Source organism: Telopea speciosissima, chromosome 9 (genome assembly GCF_018873765.1).
Source record: "Telopea speciosissima isolate NSW1024214 ecotype Mountain lineage chromosome 9, Tspe_v1, whole genome shotgun sequence".
In the NCBI taxonomy this organism is placed as follows: Eukaryota; Viridiplantae; Streptophyta; class Magnoliopsida; order Proteales; family Proteaceae; genus Telopea; species Telopea speciosissima.
The window spans coordinates 6771381-6789256 of NC_057924.1; the positions used below are offsets into that span (position 1 = coordinate 6771381).

The 17876-nt window shown below is 38.7% G+C and overlaps 2 protein-coding genes across 3 annotated transcripts; both read right to left on the bottom strand.

The window, feature by feature from the left end:
- Window positions 1-1688: 1688 nt before the first annotated feature.
- On the bottom strand, window positions 1689-2771 carry LOC122640322 (beta-glucosidase BoGH3B-like). Its single transcript, XM_043833481.1, has 3 exons — window positions 2540-2771; window positions 2118-2440; window positions 1689-2021 (listed from the first exon to the last, which is right to left on the bottom strand). The coding sequence occupies exons 1-3, from the start codon at window positions 2769-2771 to the stop codon at window positions 1689-1691; spliced, it is 888 nt and encodes a 295-aa protein (XP_043689416.1).
- Window positions 2772-4140: 1369 nt separating this feature from the next.
- On the bottom strand, window positions 4141-14004 carry LOC122640566 (50S ribosomal protein L6, chloroplastic). 2 transcript variants are annotated; one of them, XM_043833787.1, is made up of 4 exons: window positions 13999-14004; window positions 13529-13568; window positions 12627-12935; window positions 4141-4627 (listed from the first exon to the last, which is right to left on the bottom strand). In XM_043833787.1, exons 2-4 carry the CDS (start codon window positions 13561-13563, stop codon window positions 4291-4293), a joined length of 681 nt encoding a protein of 226 aa, XP_043689722.1. In that variant the 5' UTR covers window positions 13564-13568; window positions 13999-14004; the 3' UTR covers window positions 4141-4290. The 2 variants fall into 2 exon arrangements, with proteins under 2 accessions (XP_043689722.1, XP_043689721.1); XM_043833786.1 differs by lacking the exon at window positions 13999-14004 and having other exon boundaries at window positions 13529-13640.
- Window positions 14005-17876: the final 3872 nt, after the last annotated feature.

A 17876-nucleotide genomic window follows, 5' to 3' on the forward strand; every position in this document is an offset into this window, starting at 1 on the left:
GTAGTAATGTGCTTCATGAATTTTTATCCGCTACTGTACACTGCAGTGCTGCTGTGCACATCATGCGGTGCAGTAGCGGACATGTGTGCACAGCGGGCCCCACTGTGAACACATGACCGCTGCTACGCCGAACGATGCGCACAGCAACGCCTCCAGTATTGGAGTGGATAAAGGTCTGTGTTTCATCTGCAACTAATATATAACCCCACCCTTCTTGTTTACGTGACTACCGGAATAGTTGGAAAATCAAGTTTTCTGACTCGACTCGTCTTTCAAAAAAACCTGGTGGCTCGGCCTTGTCAAACTAGTCAAGGCGAGTCATTTTTTAAAATTTTTTATGTAATAAATATGTATAAATTAGTAAAAAATACAAAAATACAAAAAAAAAAAAATGAGAAAACTAGGGGGGAAATCAAAGAATCACATATCAATGCATTTTTTAGTTTACCATTGAACAATAAAAGGGAGTTGAGGAGTTGAGGAGTTGAGGGTTTCTTACCGTTTTATAATACAAATTTATTATTTTACTCAACTCAGTTTCTATAAGTGAACCGACTTTATGGTTTTTTAAAAAACGATTAAACTCATCGAGTTTGTCATGACTTGGGTAACACCAAGACTTATTTGACTCGGACAGTTTATGACCTAATCTTGTTATTTTTTTACCCTAACCTAGTCTAAATGACTCTTGACCAGGTTTTCATAAAATTTTTACTCGACTCGGGTGGCTCACCCCAGTCAAACCCCAGTTTTCCAACTATGGACTAGCCATGGAATTTGTCCCTCCATTTTTTTTTAAAATAATAATAAATAAATAAAAAACTAAGAGATCAAAATAGAATAGACAAGTCAATAGATATTAGTTTCCCAGCGTTTCTCAACTCTGGCTTTATTAACCAACCTATGCGCTACTAAAATCCAAGATCTATCTTGCTTAAAAATATTTACATCCAGCCTCATGTGAATCTTGGTCATATCTTCCATCACAAATAACAAATTGGATTAGCAAATGTGGACAGCTCAAGATAATTATTAAGAGATAGATTGGGAGGGGAGAAAGACACTATTGAAGGTCGAATACGGTAGTTGTATAAATTCATATCATGAACCTATTGGTTAATATTAGCCATAATGACATACGGATTAAGAGATACATGGTTAAAGACACAGTTGTTACTAGCAATCCAAATGAAATAAAAAAGTAATGGAAGCCACAAAAATAAAGGATTGGTGCGAAATAACCACCCCAACCCCCATGAAAGGTGGAAATCCTGCACCTGTTGATGCTTCCATATGCGCTCCCATTGTCCCCCATGCTGGCACAGAAGCCACACTCCTTGACAAAAAAACTCTTCCCCTAATCTAATTTATTACAAATTTTTTTTTTCAAAGGAAATAAAAAAGCAAAACATCATGTAAGATTCACTGTTAATTTCCTTAATCCCTAAATTACAACATATTTGATTCCTTAAATAGAAGATGTATTCCTACTAAAAGAAATACCACTTTTATTAAAATTGACTTGTTGTCCAACAATGTTTTGAAAAAGTTGAAGAATCATATGAATGGCAAAGATATTGTCCAAAGTTATTTTACAAAAATTAAAAATATCATCCGTAAACAACAAATGTGTGATCACAAGAGTAGTTCTTGATACCTTAATTCCTCTACACAGAGTAAACTCCTGGTCAATTGATAGCAAACAGGACAGACCCTACATAATCCCGGTTCTTATTAACAAATTTCTTGTCGGGTTTTTCTTGGAACACGACCCGGGTCTGCATGCTAACAGCCCTCTTGATGCCTTCTAAGATGGTTGTTCCTTTGGTGATGTTGCCTGAGGTGCCCTTCCATGAAATAGTCCACCCTCCACATTGGTAGCCGATGTTGTGTGCATGAGACCCAACCACAAGGATCTTGGGGGCATTCTTACTCAAAGGAAGCATCTTCTCCTCTCCCTTTCCGTTCTTCAACAACACCAAGCTCTTCCTCACGGCTTCTCTTGCCAATTCCCTATGTTTCTGTGGGTCCAAAAGGTTGAAAAGTTAAACCAAATTTAATGACCAGAATACCCATATCAATGAAATCGATTAATTCAGTTGGGTTTTGGGACTAACCTTGTGTCCAACCATTGGATGGAGAGACCGGTCAGCCATGGGCTGTTCAAAAAGCCTATGAATGAACTTCACCCTAAGGATTCGCCTCACAGCATCGTCAATCCTGCTGATAGGAATCTCACCGGACGACACAAGCTCTGTCATGTGTGTAAGGTATTGCTGGTATTTGTAAGGGATCATGACCATGTCGATTCCAGCGTTGATGGCTGCCTTCAGGCTTTCTTTGTAGTGTGAACCGGGTGGGTTGGTCATCCGGTCAATTGCTTCCCAGTCTGATATGACCATACCTTGTCCCATGTAGAAACCCATAAGAGTGATGACAACTAGGGAATCAGAACCAGGTTAAAGGTAGAAATTTAAATTCAGAGATGTTGTATGATAATTATTTGTTACCTGGAAGGACATCTCTTGTTTGAGAATGCGAGTGAGGAGGAAAGAGTTGGCATGCATCTTGATCCCATTCCAGCTAGAGTAAGAAGCCATGATAGTTGACACCCCCATGGCGATTGCATCAATATAAGGGGTCATGTGGATGCGATACAGTTCATCATATGTGGTCACCGTGTTGTACTCGTCAACCCCTCCTTGTGTCCCACCATTGCTGGCGTAGTGTTTGCACAAGCCAGCACTTTCCTTCCCCTGTAATGGATCCATTCAATAACAATCATCATAATTTAGAATCTCTACCGTCCAATAAATAACTAGAGACCACAGTTTTGGGAATCGGTATCGATCGAATTGGTCATATCATATTATTATGGTATCAGTGTTGAACTGATACCGGATTGATGATACAATACAAATAGTAGGTAAAATAGTATAATGATATTAGGGCTGCGTTTGGTATGCATTCTTGGAATGCATTCTAGGTCGATTTTGCAGTCTCGAATAGTAAAAATAGTTGTTTTTATTGTCTGAGAATGCAAAATTTCCTAGAATACATACCAAACACAGCCTACATCTTCAGGTGCACGTATGTACAGAGGATCCGATCTCAATAGGTGTTGGCTATAATAAAGAGGTAGAGACTAAGGAGGCAGCCTTGCTTAATCATCCCTCCAATTGGTTCGATGCAATCAAAAGAACTACCATCGAATTTACTAGAGTATATACATGAAGAAATAAGACAACCTATTAACTCACACCATGGGTCATTAAAACCCAAAAATTCAAAAAGTGCTTGTAGATTATTTCATTCAATACGATCATAAGCTCCCCGCCCCCCCCCCCCCCCCCTCAACAAAAAATAAGAGGGAAAATTACATGATTAGCTACTTTTGGGTTTTCATTTACAAAACTGTCCACCCTATGTTTGAATTAACAAAAATAGACAAAAACAAGTTAAGGTTTACAAAACTGGACAAAATAGTGTCTCTCCCTCCCACATTTACTTTTTTAGACATTTTTACCCCTGTCATTGCCTTCTCGCCCAGGCATCCTCCGTTCCCTGCAACCCTACATTTGTCCCAGCCACCGCCATTCTCTGCTACCCCAAATAGCAAAGGAAAAAAAAAGAGATTTTTTCAGAGGAGAACTGGTGAGGAAGGAAGGAGAGTCACTGTTTTGTCTAGTTTTGTAAAACTAAACTTGTTTTTGTCTATTTTTGTTAACTCAAACATAGGGTGGACAGTTTTATAAATGAAAACCCAAAAATAGCTAATCATGTAATTTTCCAAAAAAAAAAAAAAAACCCTAATGGTCATAAAACCCAAAAATTCAAAAAGTGCTTTTGCATATCCATTTAAGCTGATCTTTGTCTAATGCTGTCTAATTAGCTACAAAATAATAAAAAGTAAAGAAAAAATATATTATGGGAGACCAATAACATGAAGGAAAATAGCACAATACAGAAAAACCAATGCTTTCCAGGTGGTATTAAGGCTATGTTTTATCCAAACATACCTCTACATCATCTGCTTAGCTTAAGAGAGCAGTATCTAGGTTAAATTTTTGAATTACTTCTTCTTTTTCCCTTTTTAACAGCATATCAAATTGCTTTTATCCTTGACTTAGTAGAGGAGTAAAGAAAATAAATAAATAAAAGCAACTTTAACTGCCATGCAAGAACATCCAGTATCAATTATACAAACCTTAGTACACTGAATGAACACAATGTCCTCAACAACCCCAACCCCCCACAGAAAAAAAAGGGAAAAGGAATGGTAAATCCATTTTACTTTTTCTTCCCAGCTTTTCCTTCTTTTCTCCGTACAATCTCGTCTGCATATCTCACACCCTTTCCTTTATATGGTTCTGGAGGTCTCCATTTCCGAATAGTAGCACTAAACTGACCAATAGCACTCTTGTCATATCCACTAACAGCAATTCTGGTGTTTTCTTCCACCTTCACTTTTAGCCCTTCAGGGATTGCCATCCTTATAGGGTGGGAAAACCCAAGATTTAAGACCAAGTCACTGCCTTCTACCGTTGCACGATATCCAACCCCCACCAATTGAAGTCTCTTCTCAAAACCCTTCGACACACCAACCACCATGTTGTCAGTTAGAGTCCTGCACAGAGTTAAAACCATCAAAGAAAAAATAAAGCAAGTTTTAGAGTCAGTAAAAAAATATTAAAAAAATTCACCCAAAAAAAAAATAAATGTCGTCTTTCTCCCTCTTTTCTATAAATTGGCATGGTGAGGTATCAAGGATGACAAATCACTTGAATATTACAAATCCCAAATAAAACTGAGTATAGATAGATCTACATTAACTCATGATAATGCTTAGTATTAGAATTAATGAGCAATTTGAATTAATTGCCTCCAATGCCTATTAATCAGAACTGAACAATTTCTGGTTTGAAACACAAGCATCAGATTGGTAGCACAGTCAACAATGACATGATAATTCTGCACCAGATCAGAAACTTGCCTCCCAACTGTCATGTGTGAAAGTCATCTACAACTGTGCACAAGCGGTTTGACCAAGGTTCGCAAGATGCAGTCAAACTAACCCTAATCCCAGCTACTTGTGTTCGGCTACTTGAATCCTCTTCCACCATTCTACTCCACCTAGAACCGTATCCTCTGTTAAACAAGAAGACTTGTTTCTTTTCTTGAACTGCACTCAAGTCACTGAGGATGTGGCCGACTCCTTCTGACAAGGCTCATGCAGCCTATTGTAACAAAATCATAGCCTACTTCCTTAGTTCTCCGTTTCATCATTTCTTTATGAACAATTAATACTTATTGTGCAACTATTTTACACTTAACTTGCGCGTTCACACATGCATCCAACACAATCAGCCACACACATGCAGTTCTCTGATGCCTGAACAAGATTTTTCCCAATATGTATCATTAGAAATAGTTTTTCATTACTGTTTGCACTCCTCTGCAGGTTGACGATACAGAAGTTATTAGCTTCCTTCTCTCTACAGAAAAAATCCCTTTGTGCCTGCGCACATTGGAGATAGGTAGTGAGCTTTCAAAAACAGTGAGTCACAGCATTACTTCCGACTTATATAACTTGTGTTACTTTCCCCTGAAGTTCTTTTTCTCAAACTTTCAAAATATTCTATGGTCCCTCACCCAAAATTAAATATAAAAGGTGGTTGTTGATGTGGCTGCTGGATACTTTGTATGGAAACAAGTGATTGATCCCTTAACTTTTGTCATTTTATTGAGGCATCACCTCTTTTAGAGTGGGAAAAATATGTGGCATAATTTTTTGGGTTCATGCTGTCATTTATGTTGGTGATGCTTCAAGTTTCTGATGAAGCTTGAACATTCATTTCCATCTTTCTCCAATTTTTTATGGTCCTATGGAACTACTGCTGGGAAACAAAAGAAGGCCAGTGAGAGAATGCAGCTTAACTGCTGAGGTAGTTGAAATTTAAAGGCTCTTCCCACACCTTGGGGGGGGGGGGGGGGAGGGGAGTGAACTGGAAAGGTTCTCTCTACTGTGTAACACAACTAGGAAATGATCCTGCGGCACCTGCCTAACCAGAGGATCACTTAATCCTCATTGTCCTTGCAATTCCCCGCAACTACTCACCTTCTGAGAATTAAGTGATACCCCCCCCCCCCCCCACACCCAACCAGGTAACCCAGAGGTCTTACACAACACCGAAGCAACCTCATCGCAACAGCTAGACAAAAAGATCAGTATAGGGAAAAGAAAATTTAAGGGAGAGAGTGATGCGTGGGAGCATCACTAGATTGTGACAGTGATGCTTCTTCTTCTATAGGTCCACATTCAATTCAAAGGGTGGTCAAACACGCATGGATTTGCATAAGCAATATTTCTTTGAGTTCTGAATCATTATATGCATATTCCTGTCATTTCTCTTTAAGGGCTAACATCGGAATGTCAAAACTCGTCAGTGTAGAATGATTGTGGTGCCGTTGTAGTTAAGAATTTTGGGAATGCAATGGAAAGGCTAATGGTATCTTCTGTTTCTGTCGTTTTTGCTTCCTATTTATGTCATGTTGCTTTCTTGCCTCTGTATTCAATTTTTCTTTTGTTCTGTTTTCTTGTATTCAAGTTCATGGGCATGATTGTGTGTGCTTGATTATTGAGTCTGTGTTTAATAATAAGGTAGGATTTGGGTCTTTAGGTCAATTGCCTAAAAGACAGAGGGATCCTGGAACATCGGCATCATAGAGACATTAATTGGGATGATGAACCTTAGCATTCCAAAAAGGCTCAATATCGTCAATCCCTCCAACCCATGATTCTTTTTGAAGGTCACAGTTTTGGACAAGTTCGGACTATCATATCCACCATCAGCTGAGATTTGGTTGTGCTTTTCCCCAGTTTGCAGGTTAGCACCCTTCGTGCCCCCAATTCTAATTTCTGCCCTTTTGAAAAAGTTCACAGCCCATTCCTCACAATGGAGGAGGAACAAACTTCCCGCTCTCCAAAAACATTCCTGAACAGGCAGTGCCACTTCTGTGTATTGGGTGAATAATATATTCATTACCAAAGAAAAGGAGAAAACAGGGAGCCCCCAAGGGGGCAGGATGAAAAAAACACTGCTACATACAAGGGAAGCACCCTCAACAAAGAGGGAAGAAAAGAGAAGGGGGAAGGCCCTAGGATACAACAATATGCCTATTCCTTGGGGAGGTAATACAATTAGAGAAGGTCCTAGGAACTTTGCGGATGACATCAAAAAAGATGGAAACCCAAATTTGATGAAGAGATCTTGAGTTGGAAGTCCATCTTCTAATATTGCGCTCGATCCAAATAGATGAGATGGTCGCACTAAAAGCAAGCTTCCCAATCATATCACAAATAGAATTTCTGGCAAAAGACATGTCCACCCAAATCCACTCTCTATTGAAAGGAAGAATTCTTTGCCTCCTAGGCTAACGACTGTCTAAGATTCCTGTCCAAACTGAGGAAGAGATTGAGCATTTAAAGAAGAGGTGATCAACGTCTTCCGAGGCGTTCTAGGAAAGGCAACAAGTACAGGTCATTGGGATGTGCCGGTGAAGAAAACGACTGCGCAGGGAGGCAGCTAGAGAGAGCTCGCCATACACAAAAGCTGTGATGGTTGTGTGGCCTTTAAACCAAACGATCTTACTCCATGGGGAAGTTGGCCCCCTTGATCTGACAAGGTCCCAAGAAGACTTTGCACTGAACATGCCTGAAGAAGATGGAGACCAACTGACAATGTCTCCAGAACCAGAAGCCCTTCTAGAGATGGAGGAGAGGTCATTTCAGATTTCTGCTAGGGGGGGAGGGAAGAGGAATCCAATCATTCTGGCAGATGATATCCGATACTAAAGAGTGTCTGTGGAGACCCACTCTGTGAATCTCTCTGGAGCCAACGAAGGGGAGGAGAATTCCCAATGGATGCCAATGATCTAACCAAAGCATAGTAGAAAAACCATCATCAATTTTGCAAATTACAGCCTCAAGGGCCACTTCATCCATCCTTTATTTAGAGAACACCTTTTGTATACCCAAATTGTCTACCTTCGGTTTTTATAGCTTGATTGCATTTCTCGCTTCTTATCAGTAACTCCTTCAGTCAATTCACATGTGTTTCTTTTTTTTTTTTGGTGTGTGTGTGTAATGCATTGGTCCATTACTAAGTTGTCATACTTGACCTTACATGTGGCTACATTTATAGTTCAAAAAATTCTGTTGGATGATGTGGGGCTGCATTATATTTGTGCAACAGTTCTTTGACGTGGGTCGTGTTTTGGGAACCATGGTTCAGTCTCTTGCCGGGCAGCCCTCTCCTCGTCTGCTGAAACATATCATTCGTTGTTATCTTAGACTGTCAGATAATCCAAGGTTCATTAAAATCTTATTTGGTGTTGATCTTAGCTATATTGGTCCATTTTCTTTTACATCTTTCTCCCTCCTTCCCCCCCCCCCCTTTTATTTCTTTTTCGTTTCTGGTTTATCCGTAGGCAGCATATAATGGACTTGGCCTATTTTTTGCTTCCCCTGAGACAGGGCTTGTGAAGCATTGCGAAATTGCCTTTTGGAAATGTTAAGGGATTCAACCTTCAATAATTGCCTTCATGTAAGTGCTATTTTGAGAAACTAATGAATTCTTCTATATTGTTGGTTTTTCCTTTTCCCTGCTGTTTGTTGCTATTCTCATGCTTGACACAATTTAATGTAGAAGGGGTTCAGCTAAGAACCACTCTACAGTAGGATCAATGACAGGTTGTAGCACAACATCATAATGGCAATAAAACCAGAATTAGTAACTTAGGGTTTCAAGCCAAACCAGCCAAGAGACTACCACCAAAGTAGGGATCGAGTGTAGCTTGTAGAAAGGGAAGGTTATGCTGAAAGTTTCATACAATTTTAGTGGTGGAATTGGAAGATGTAGCTTCAACACCAAATTAGCAGGTACGGCTTTGCAGGCCAAACCAGCCACCAGTTGGGGCTCAAGTTTGGATCAAGTGGAGGTCCCTTGGAGATGAAACTCTGCAGCAATTTTGAGTTTAGACTGTAGAGCAAACCAGCCCACAGAATGGGCTCAAACTGGGATCGAGTAGGCCTCCTGTAGGTGTGATTCAACCCTCAAAACCCTGCTGGACACAGAGTGCAGGTCTTCAAGTTATGGTGGCTCGATTGGGGCTGGAAGCAGGAGCAGCAGCAGGCCAGCAGCAAGGTGATTTGATCCTCCTTACTGAAGAACAGCAACGGCAGCAGCAGTAGCACTCGAGTGTCCTTCTCAATGGATGGAGCAATCACAATATCACAGCAGCACTCAGGGATCGAAGGTGGGACAGAGAAGATGGAGAAGATAGAAAATAGAAGGTTGGGGGATAGATGGATTAGGCTCTCACCGCCAGGCTCCTTCAGCCCTTCAAGTCACACACACAACTTGAGAAAGGAATCATACTTGCAGCAAAAGCAATTTTCATTCAACTGCGTAAATCGTGGGGAGGCTTCTAAAGCCTACAATAAATAGAGGGCCATACTTGCACCTCAAGTAACAAAGAAATTGAAACTTAAGGAAATAGAAACTTAAGCCTACTTTCTAAATCTGAAAATAGAAACTAAACTGAGGTAAGGTTGCTTAATAGACAGCCACAAAATATCTAAGAGAATAAGTCTAAAAATAGAAACTAAACTAAACTCCTAATTCCCCACACATAGGCAAAATTAACCCTTCCAAAAAGTCTTCACATAATCTGGTCTTGGCCCCCACAGGATCTTCTAATAATATTCCACCAAGATAAAATAAGGGGCTGTGAAACTGTTCACGTGAAGTGTTTTGGCCTCTTTTTCTTCATGTTTTGTCCTACATCACAATTAGAACTTTGCAGGGTGAATTGTTGTCCATGGTGTGTATAATTTCCTATCAATTTTTGCTTCGTATCTGTATAAAACTCGTTGATTCTGATGTGTCATCTTTCTTGTGCCCTTAAGATTAGTGGTGATATTCTGTTACAACCAAAGCTTATATGATTGCATACTTATTTTCCCCAAGCAATTTCTGGTTAGGGACTTCATCAAGTTCTTTACTGTCTTTCAAGTTGGTCATCTTAATATAGCCTAATTGTTGAGTGCTTTGGTGGACGATATGACCTGATTTTTAAGAATATTATTGCATGGTTTGGGCCCAGCATCCAGGAATTGGAATGATCTGATTTTCCTGGCCTGACAGTTGAACCCGAAGCATTCATGCCAAACCATTGACTATTTATACATTTCATCCAGACGACCTGTCTGTGGTATGATGGCTGGTTTGGATGTCTGTTAAAACATTGCTAATATATTATGTGGTAATTCTTAAAGGTTGACCCCTTTTAGTTCCAAGTTCTTTGAGCTTTAATGTATTGATTTTTACCTTAATAGTGTAGGTCACATTTTCCTGCCAAGTGCATCTTCAGACATAAATTCCTCCCATGAAAGGGATGCTTGGTTTGGAAGATATGGCATTAGGTAGAGTTGAGTGGCGAAAAAAGATTTCTGTATCAAACCTCAAGTAGTTAGAATTGTGTCAGACAATGAGTTCCTGATATGATGCATTAGACTAGGGAAGTCATATTTTATAGTTGAGTTGATGAGTATGGGTGGATAGAGCATTGGTGGAACTGCTACTAGTGGATTGTTTGTGAAGTTTTAGGGTGAGTTTGGATGGGATTAAGGTTCCCAACATGGGTAAGGGAAATTTTAAGAAAAAAAATAGAGAAGAAGGATAAGGCTTTGTTGGAGTAACACAGGTCAATCTCTGAGCTCCAAAGCTAATGGGCCCTCTAAAACATGAGTCAATCTCTGAGCTTCCACACCTAATGGGCCTTTAAAAGCATCTCAGATTTTGCAATTAAGGAATTTGAATGGAACATGAAACAACAGCATACTAGTAGGAATCCTTATTGTGTCAAAGGTCATGTATAAAAGAAAAGTAGGAGTTTCTTGTGGACATTGGTATTCCTGCAGAAGGCATCTGTGGCTGGCACAAAATGCGAATGTTTTGCTGGAAAAACCAAAGTTTCTGGAGATTATAATCCAAGTTACCTTGAGAAGACATACAGAACTTGAACATGTTATTAGACTGTCGGGAGATGTGTTTGTAGTAACAAAGAGGAACTTCTGATGGTTCCCTGGTTAATGTTGGTTTTCCTCATGAACAAATTTTTTATTTTTGAAGTTAAATAATGCCACCAGCTACTTCAGGTTTTGGGCAAAGGTAGAATTGGTATTACTATAAGGAATTCTAATGGAGTATGGCAGACAGGTAAATGTTGCTATGCAACAACAACTCAGCCTTAACCCAACTAAATGGGGTCAGCTACATGGATCCTTTCAAAAACAAAGTAGGGAAAACTGAGGTCCTCACGAAAGGAAAAGAAATAGGAGAAGTGAGAAATGGAAAATGAAAGTAGAAAATTTTGCTATGCAATACGATCAATTCTAGGATCAGATCTGAGATAAGGGAAGCAACTGCATTGTTAAGGGAAGAAATCAGATCGATAGAAGGGGAGGGAAAAAATATGAGATCGATCTTCTTGGGAGGAAGAAGAGAGAATAACATAAGAGAAGAGAAGAAATCAGGTTTGGGATACCAATCCCGTATACATTTATACAACTACTCATAAGGAACACTCATATTGTGTAATCAAATCATCTCTAATTAATGGGGGTGTATAACATTTACACAACAACGACTCTGCCTTATCCCAACTAAATGGAGTTGGCTACATGGATCCTTGCCCCCCAATCAGCTCTATTCGAGGTCATACTTGATACAAAGCCTAAGCTATGCATGTCTTCCTCACCACTTCTCCTAAGGTCATTTTAGGTCTGCCCTTGGCTCTTTTACTCCTTCAATCTGGACCAAATCACTCCTCCGTACCGGAGCATACAAAGGCCGCCGTTGAACATGGCCATGCCACCTCAAACGACTTTCTCGCAGCTTATCATGTATCAAAGCTACTCCTTAACCAGCTCTAATATGATCATTCCTTACTTTATCCTTCCTAGTTTTTCCACTCATCCATCTCAAATCGTCATCTTAAGTGTTGGATTGTATCAATGCATGTGTAATTGTGTGTTTTTCACATAAATTATGAATACGATGTAAGGTAATCAAAATGTATAAAATAAAAAAGTTGTACACCGTTCGTCCCTAAATCCAATATCTAAGAAATGCCACATCTGACACCTAAATGTCAGCTATGTGCACACCATGGATTTGACTATTCATGTAATGCTGGCTGATATAAGCTGAACTTCTAATAGTCACTCATTCTGAACATCTTTGATTTACCAATATAACCAAAGTGAAAAAAGGGAGTATTCTGAATGAGCCAAGGTGGATAATTTATCTAATAAAAATTTTATCCCTAGATATGACAAAAACAAAAGCATGTCTTCCTGTGATGCAGCATTGTAGAACTTTCACATTGTTCTGCCTAATGAAATATAGTACCATAATCTATCACAGCCTTCTATGTCATGATTTAAAGCACTACTTAGCAACTGCTATAACACCTATTATGAAACATGTTGAAGCATAATCACTTGGGAACAATCAATCCTGTACCAGTGATATTTGGGAAATCAAGTACTAAGCACTTACCTGAAAAGCCCATGCATTTGATTGGCTCTCCGAGTCTCCACTGACTTTAAGACCCTCAAGTGGCCAGATTCTTGCTTCTCAACCTTCACCTCACGTGGATAAGTCATAGCAAGCTCCCCTAAGGGGCCCTTTACTTTCAAATCCTGGCCTTCCAGTGTTAACGATACAACGGATGGTACTTCAATTGGTTTCTTCCCAATTCTTGATTCCTTGCATTCCACGATCCTTCTCAGAGTACCAATCTGACTGATAGGAACCCTAGCAACATGGATTCCACTTCTCTCTCCCAAAAATGTAGATTTCAAATTGCTGAAACAATGTCCACCAAAAAAATAAAATGCTTTTTCAAAAATAATCAGCACTAAGTGTAATAAAATAAAAGCACAGACAATAAACCAACTGAGGACTTTGATACATGAAGCACAATAAATAATCAAATTATGTTTAAATGTTCTAAAAAAGAAGAAACATCACTTATTCTTTCAAACTGAACCAAGTCATATAGAACGGAATCAAATAATCCACAATATTATATGAAAACCCAAGTCGTATTTCCCTGCTCAAATAGCTCCAGATGAACGATACAGTTTGAAATCCGCAAGAAGGAGGTGGGAAAATGAGAATTCCGTATATTACATGAAATTCACCCAAATTTTCGAGCAATCTACTTCCCAGAGTCGGAGGGGAGGGGTTTGAGATACGGGTTTCATGGTTGTTGAGTTCAGCTAACTTGAAAACAAGCTGAAAACACTCCATTCTAAACCAGATAAACAGATGAAAAAGTCATATATGAAGCACAATATACGGTTTCAGGATTCAAGTTCTTAATGCAATGAGATACAATGTCGTAACATTTTTTGGAATTTGCTTTATCAATTGCAGACTGTATAAGATAGACTTACCATGGATGGAAAGACGAGGTGACGGAAGAAGCCATGACTACTTCTCTGAGCTTCAGTTTTGGCGTTCCTCTTCCTTTTGATTCTCACCAAAAGCCTATCCAGATTACAGAGTGAGCATTTACTTGCCCATTGACAAATTACCCTTGATAGTAAACAGTGAAATCTCTCAAATACCCTTTTGGGGTTAGAAAAGATCCACAGTGTCCCCCACAATCAGGATTCTAGAGAATCTAGAGTCTAAACCACTAGGTATGATATCGTATCGGGTGATACAAGTCGGTGGGTAACACATGGGCTTGTCCTACACCTCATGTTTATAGAGACTTTTCCTACGTCTAGTATCGAGGAAGGTTAAAAAGTGGAATTTTATTTTGGGCAAGAGATCGCTGCTTGATCGTGTAGTTCCTGTACCAGTGTGAGGATCAATGAGAGCATGTAGATTAGTATCAACATGGGTAGAATTTTTTTACTTTCTGATATCGAATCAGATCAGCCTAATGTGGCTTGATACAATTGATCTATATTAGTTACGGACTTATGGACTTATGGTAGTGACTGATACAGTACTCACGTTCTATGATAGTGCCCATAATCTGCATCTAGCCATTGACCATTATGTTTATTTATTTATGGACTAATTTTCCTTCCACCCATGGAGGAGGATTCACCTACCATCCTAGGGTTCACAAACCCCTCCTAGGGTTTTTGTATGTTTCAAAATACCTTCCTGATACCCATTCCCACCCTCTCCCAAAGGAAATTTGGACCTTTATTTATTTATTTTTGAGAAAAGATTTCGGATGAAACGATACAAGCTAAACCAATATAATTTTATAAGAACCCGATACAAGCCCAAAACTCATTAAAAACCATATTCCATATTGTTTCCATAATATTGCATACAAACTGATAAGAGAAACCAAAACTAATTGAAACCATAGCTTTCCTTATTGGTTTGGCTTTAGATTCATCTTTACCACAGTGAAATCGATTCAGCCCGCATCAAAATCGTCCCAAATCGACCATTTGACACCCCTACTTGTAGGGTATAGGTAAAAATCTTACCTTGTAGGATATGGTTAAAAATTTTCATCACCAATAAAAATTTTTTTTGGATGCAATTTTCATCATCAAGATGGGTAAAGCATCATCATCCGTATTTAAACTTATGATTATTAATGGAAAAACATCATCAATTGTTAAATTTGCCAATTGGTTTAGCAAGTGAAAATTTATGGCATTTATTGTCAAGATATTGGATCGAGTTTTGCCTTCACCTCACCCCGGAAAATAATCCTCTTCAATTTCATAAAGTTGTGCAGTGCGACAGTGCTAAGTGGAGATGTCAACACGTGGTAGCTCGGACATTGAACGGTCCAAGCTGATTGACTTATATTGAGCTTGGACTATTGAATGTCCGAGCTGTCAGGTGTCGACATCTTCAACTAGTACTACCGCACTGCTAAAAAAAAAGAAAGAAAAAGAAAAATCAATAAATTATATTTGGATTGAGATATGGCCATGAGTGGATTAGATTTTTTTTTTAGGGGGGAGGGGGTTAAAAATGAGTGGATTAGAAGAGATACATATGGGCTGGGCCTTTGAATAATTCATGTATATACAAGCTTAGGCTATATGGATTAGGTTTTTCTTCATCAATGGAGATATGATGCTCTGATTGGATTATGGGTTTCTATCATTTACTTTCAAGTCCCACCCTTTATTGTTCATGGTTTGAAATAACCTTCTTCTGTCAGATGAATGAAAAGATTTTTAATTCACCTTAGATGGAGAAAAATTGGGTCCAATGGAAATTGTCTTATGGTCTAAATACAAATTGACCTAAAAGAAAAGAGAAATAGAACAAATTTAGGTTGTATTTGGTATGTATTCTAATTATTTTTATCGTTCAAGAAAACGAAATCAACCTAGAATGTATATCAAATACAGTTTCAATAGTGTTTGACTTGTGAAAATGCAGATTCCCATTCGCATAATGTAGAATAGACAATACGTGCTAAATTTTTTTTATTCTTTTCTTTTTATCCATCATTGGTCCAAGTATGTGGGACCCACCCTCATTAATAAATATTTCCAAACTATAAATTCTGAGTTCTCTAGCCAACCCAAAAGCGACATTGGTCATTATGGCGTTCTTCCTCTACCTCCACCCCTTAATAAAAAATAAAAAAATAAAAAAATAAATCCACGAACCGAATATTTTCCCTATGAAGCTTATGGCTATGGTTTGAAAGCGAAATTCTCCAAGGCTCCAATTGTTTCTAAAAAAAAAATTATCTGAATCATTATTAGGGGAAAAGTTTTTTGTTGGGGGTGGGGGGGGGGGGGGGGGGAGGAGGGAGGGGCGTGGCCCCTGCATACATACTAGAGTCAATGGGAGAGTATGCATAAGCATCATTAGTGTGGTCATAATCTTTCATGGGGGCAAAATAGTCATTTCACCTCCTTTGTCTCTGAGCATAAGGTGCACATTTCCTTATAGAGAATTTTCTTCCTAATTATTATTAGGGCTTAGTTTTTATGCACGGTTACATGTACATGTTTGACACTTCGGCCCTTTGTAAGTCTTCCATGATTTGCCAAGTCAGCTATCAATGTATCAAAATATATAGTAAAAACACTAAACACTATATTGAGAGATGGAGCTATCTTCCATGGCCTAGTGATTGACATGCAATGACATTTAAATGTAGAAGAGCTTGAACACTATCACAAGCTTGTAGAATAGACTTACGACAATTACATTGTTTTAAATAATTAGGAAAGATGGTGGGACTGAGTCGTGGCACTAATTACTTGTCTTAAAATCATAAATGTCCCTAGAATCTAAACTAGGTGTTGCAAATCAACCTCCAAGATATTTTCATCTTTCTAAATCTTTATGCGATTATGTATTAATTTTAACTAACTCTAAATATTTTAAGTTGAAACAAACAGAACTGAAAGAAATGCCATGAATAAAAAGCATAACACTTTATTGTAACCTGACATAATGACATTCTAATTATATAGTGGGGGATGAGACCATTCCCAAAGGAAAATGACCGCCTTGCCCCTCATGATACCAATTTATGTGTTCTCATTGGCCCACCACACACGTGTAGAGGCCATGCTCCCCCACAGAGAATGTCAGCCCATATAAAAAAAAAAAAAATATCCCTCAAAATAGAAACAAGAATTCCTTCACACTTCTCTTCACATAATGAGCCATGAGACCTACATTAATACTTTTTGGACCTACATCAATACGCTTCCTCAAAAAAAAATATGGGTCCATTACAGAACAAAAAATATATGGGTCCACTTCTCCCTATAAAATACATTGGAAGGCAAAAGTTGAGCAAAGAGATCTTTGAAGCATCTTATATGATTGATCACATTTCCCTTGGGTTAAAAGTTAAAGAATAACTTACACTTGAGACCCACTAATCATCCTTTCCTCTGGGATTCATAAGATTCACATATTTGCTTGCTTGTGTGGGGACTAACTGGCTGTCCCACAGAGACCAACTTTAAGACCAACATTTCTTTTCATATTGTCTTCTCAAGAACAAGGTCTAAAAATTTGGAATCGAGAATAGGATCTATCTTTATTGATTATGATTCAGAATCCACATCCAAATCGATCAGTGCCCATTTTTTATTCGAATCAGTCAAAATCGGTAAAACTGATCAAAACCGATCACTAATTGGAGTGAATAGGTCAGTGTCGATTCCGATATGAACTGGCCAATTTTCGATATGATTCGCCAATTTTTGAAATCTATTATGATTTGAATTATTTTAAAATTGGGGTACTGTTTTCTGTGCCGCAGTGCAGGCTGCGCCTAGGTACATGGGGGTAGGCGTAATGACCACCCTGCCCCCTTACACTGGCTGCCCATGTGCCTGAGCACAGCCTGCGCTGTGGCACTGAACATTCTCCCTTTAAAATCAGTCTGAATCAATTGTACTTCAAGGCTGGTTGAAGAATTTTTTTAAATTGTAATACATGTGTTTTGTTGACAAAAAATGAAGAAGGAATTCCTTCACTTCCTCCACCAATGGCCATTATTATGCTAGGATGGGTATCCTGGAGTAATGAATGGTGTTTTGAACCTTTAATAAATAGGGGGAGTAACGATGTCGACTGGTGGGTGAACCCCCTTCACACAATTTGTGTGAAAGAAAACTTTGCCTAGAAATTTGAGTATTTCCTTTATTTTATTTTCCATCTATTTCTTATCAACCAAACACACCATTTAAAGTAACGACAATGTGTTCCGCAGATATTGTGGAATGTGGAATTCCCTATGAATTCATCCGCACGTAAACATAATTTTCTGAA

Bases quoted from the DNA above. Each gene is read 5' to 3' on its own strand.
- LOC122640322 (XM_043833481.1), bottom strand. From the start codon at position 2,771: ATGGATCCATTACAGGGGAAGGAAAGTGCTGGCTTGTGCAAACACTAC. The intron at 2,441-2,539 runs GCATTCTCAAAC...CTGATTCCCTAG, and splicing joins CAACTCTTTCCTCCTCACTC to TTGTCATCACTCTTATGGGT. The intron at 2,022-2,117 runs GTTAGTCCCAAA...TTGGACCCACAG, and splicing joins ATCCAATGGTTGGACACAAG to AAACATAGGGAATTGGCAAG.
- LOC122640566 (XM_043833787.1), bottom strand. From the start codon at position 13,563: ATGGCTTCTTCCGTCACCTCGTCTTTCCATCCATG. The intron at 12,936-13,528 runs GTAAGTCTATCT...ACATTGTTTCAG, and splicing joins ACCTCGTCTTTCCATCCATG to CAATTTGAAATCTACATTTT. The intron at 4,628-12,626 runs GTAAGTGCTTAG...AACTCTGTGCAG, and splicing joins CAAATGCATGGGCTTTTCAG to GACTCTAACTGACAACATGG.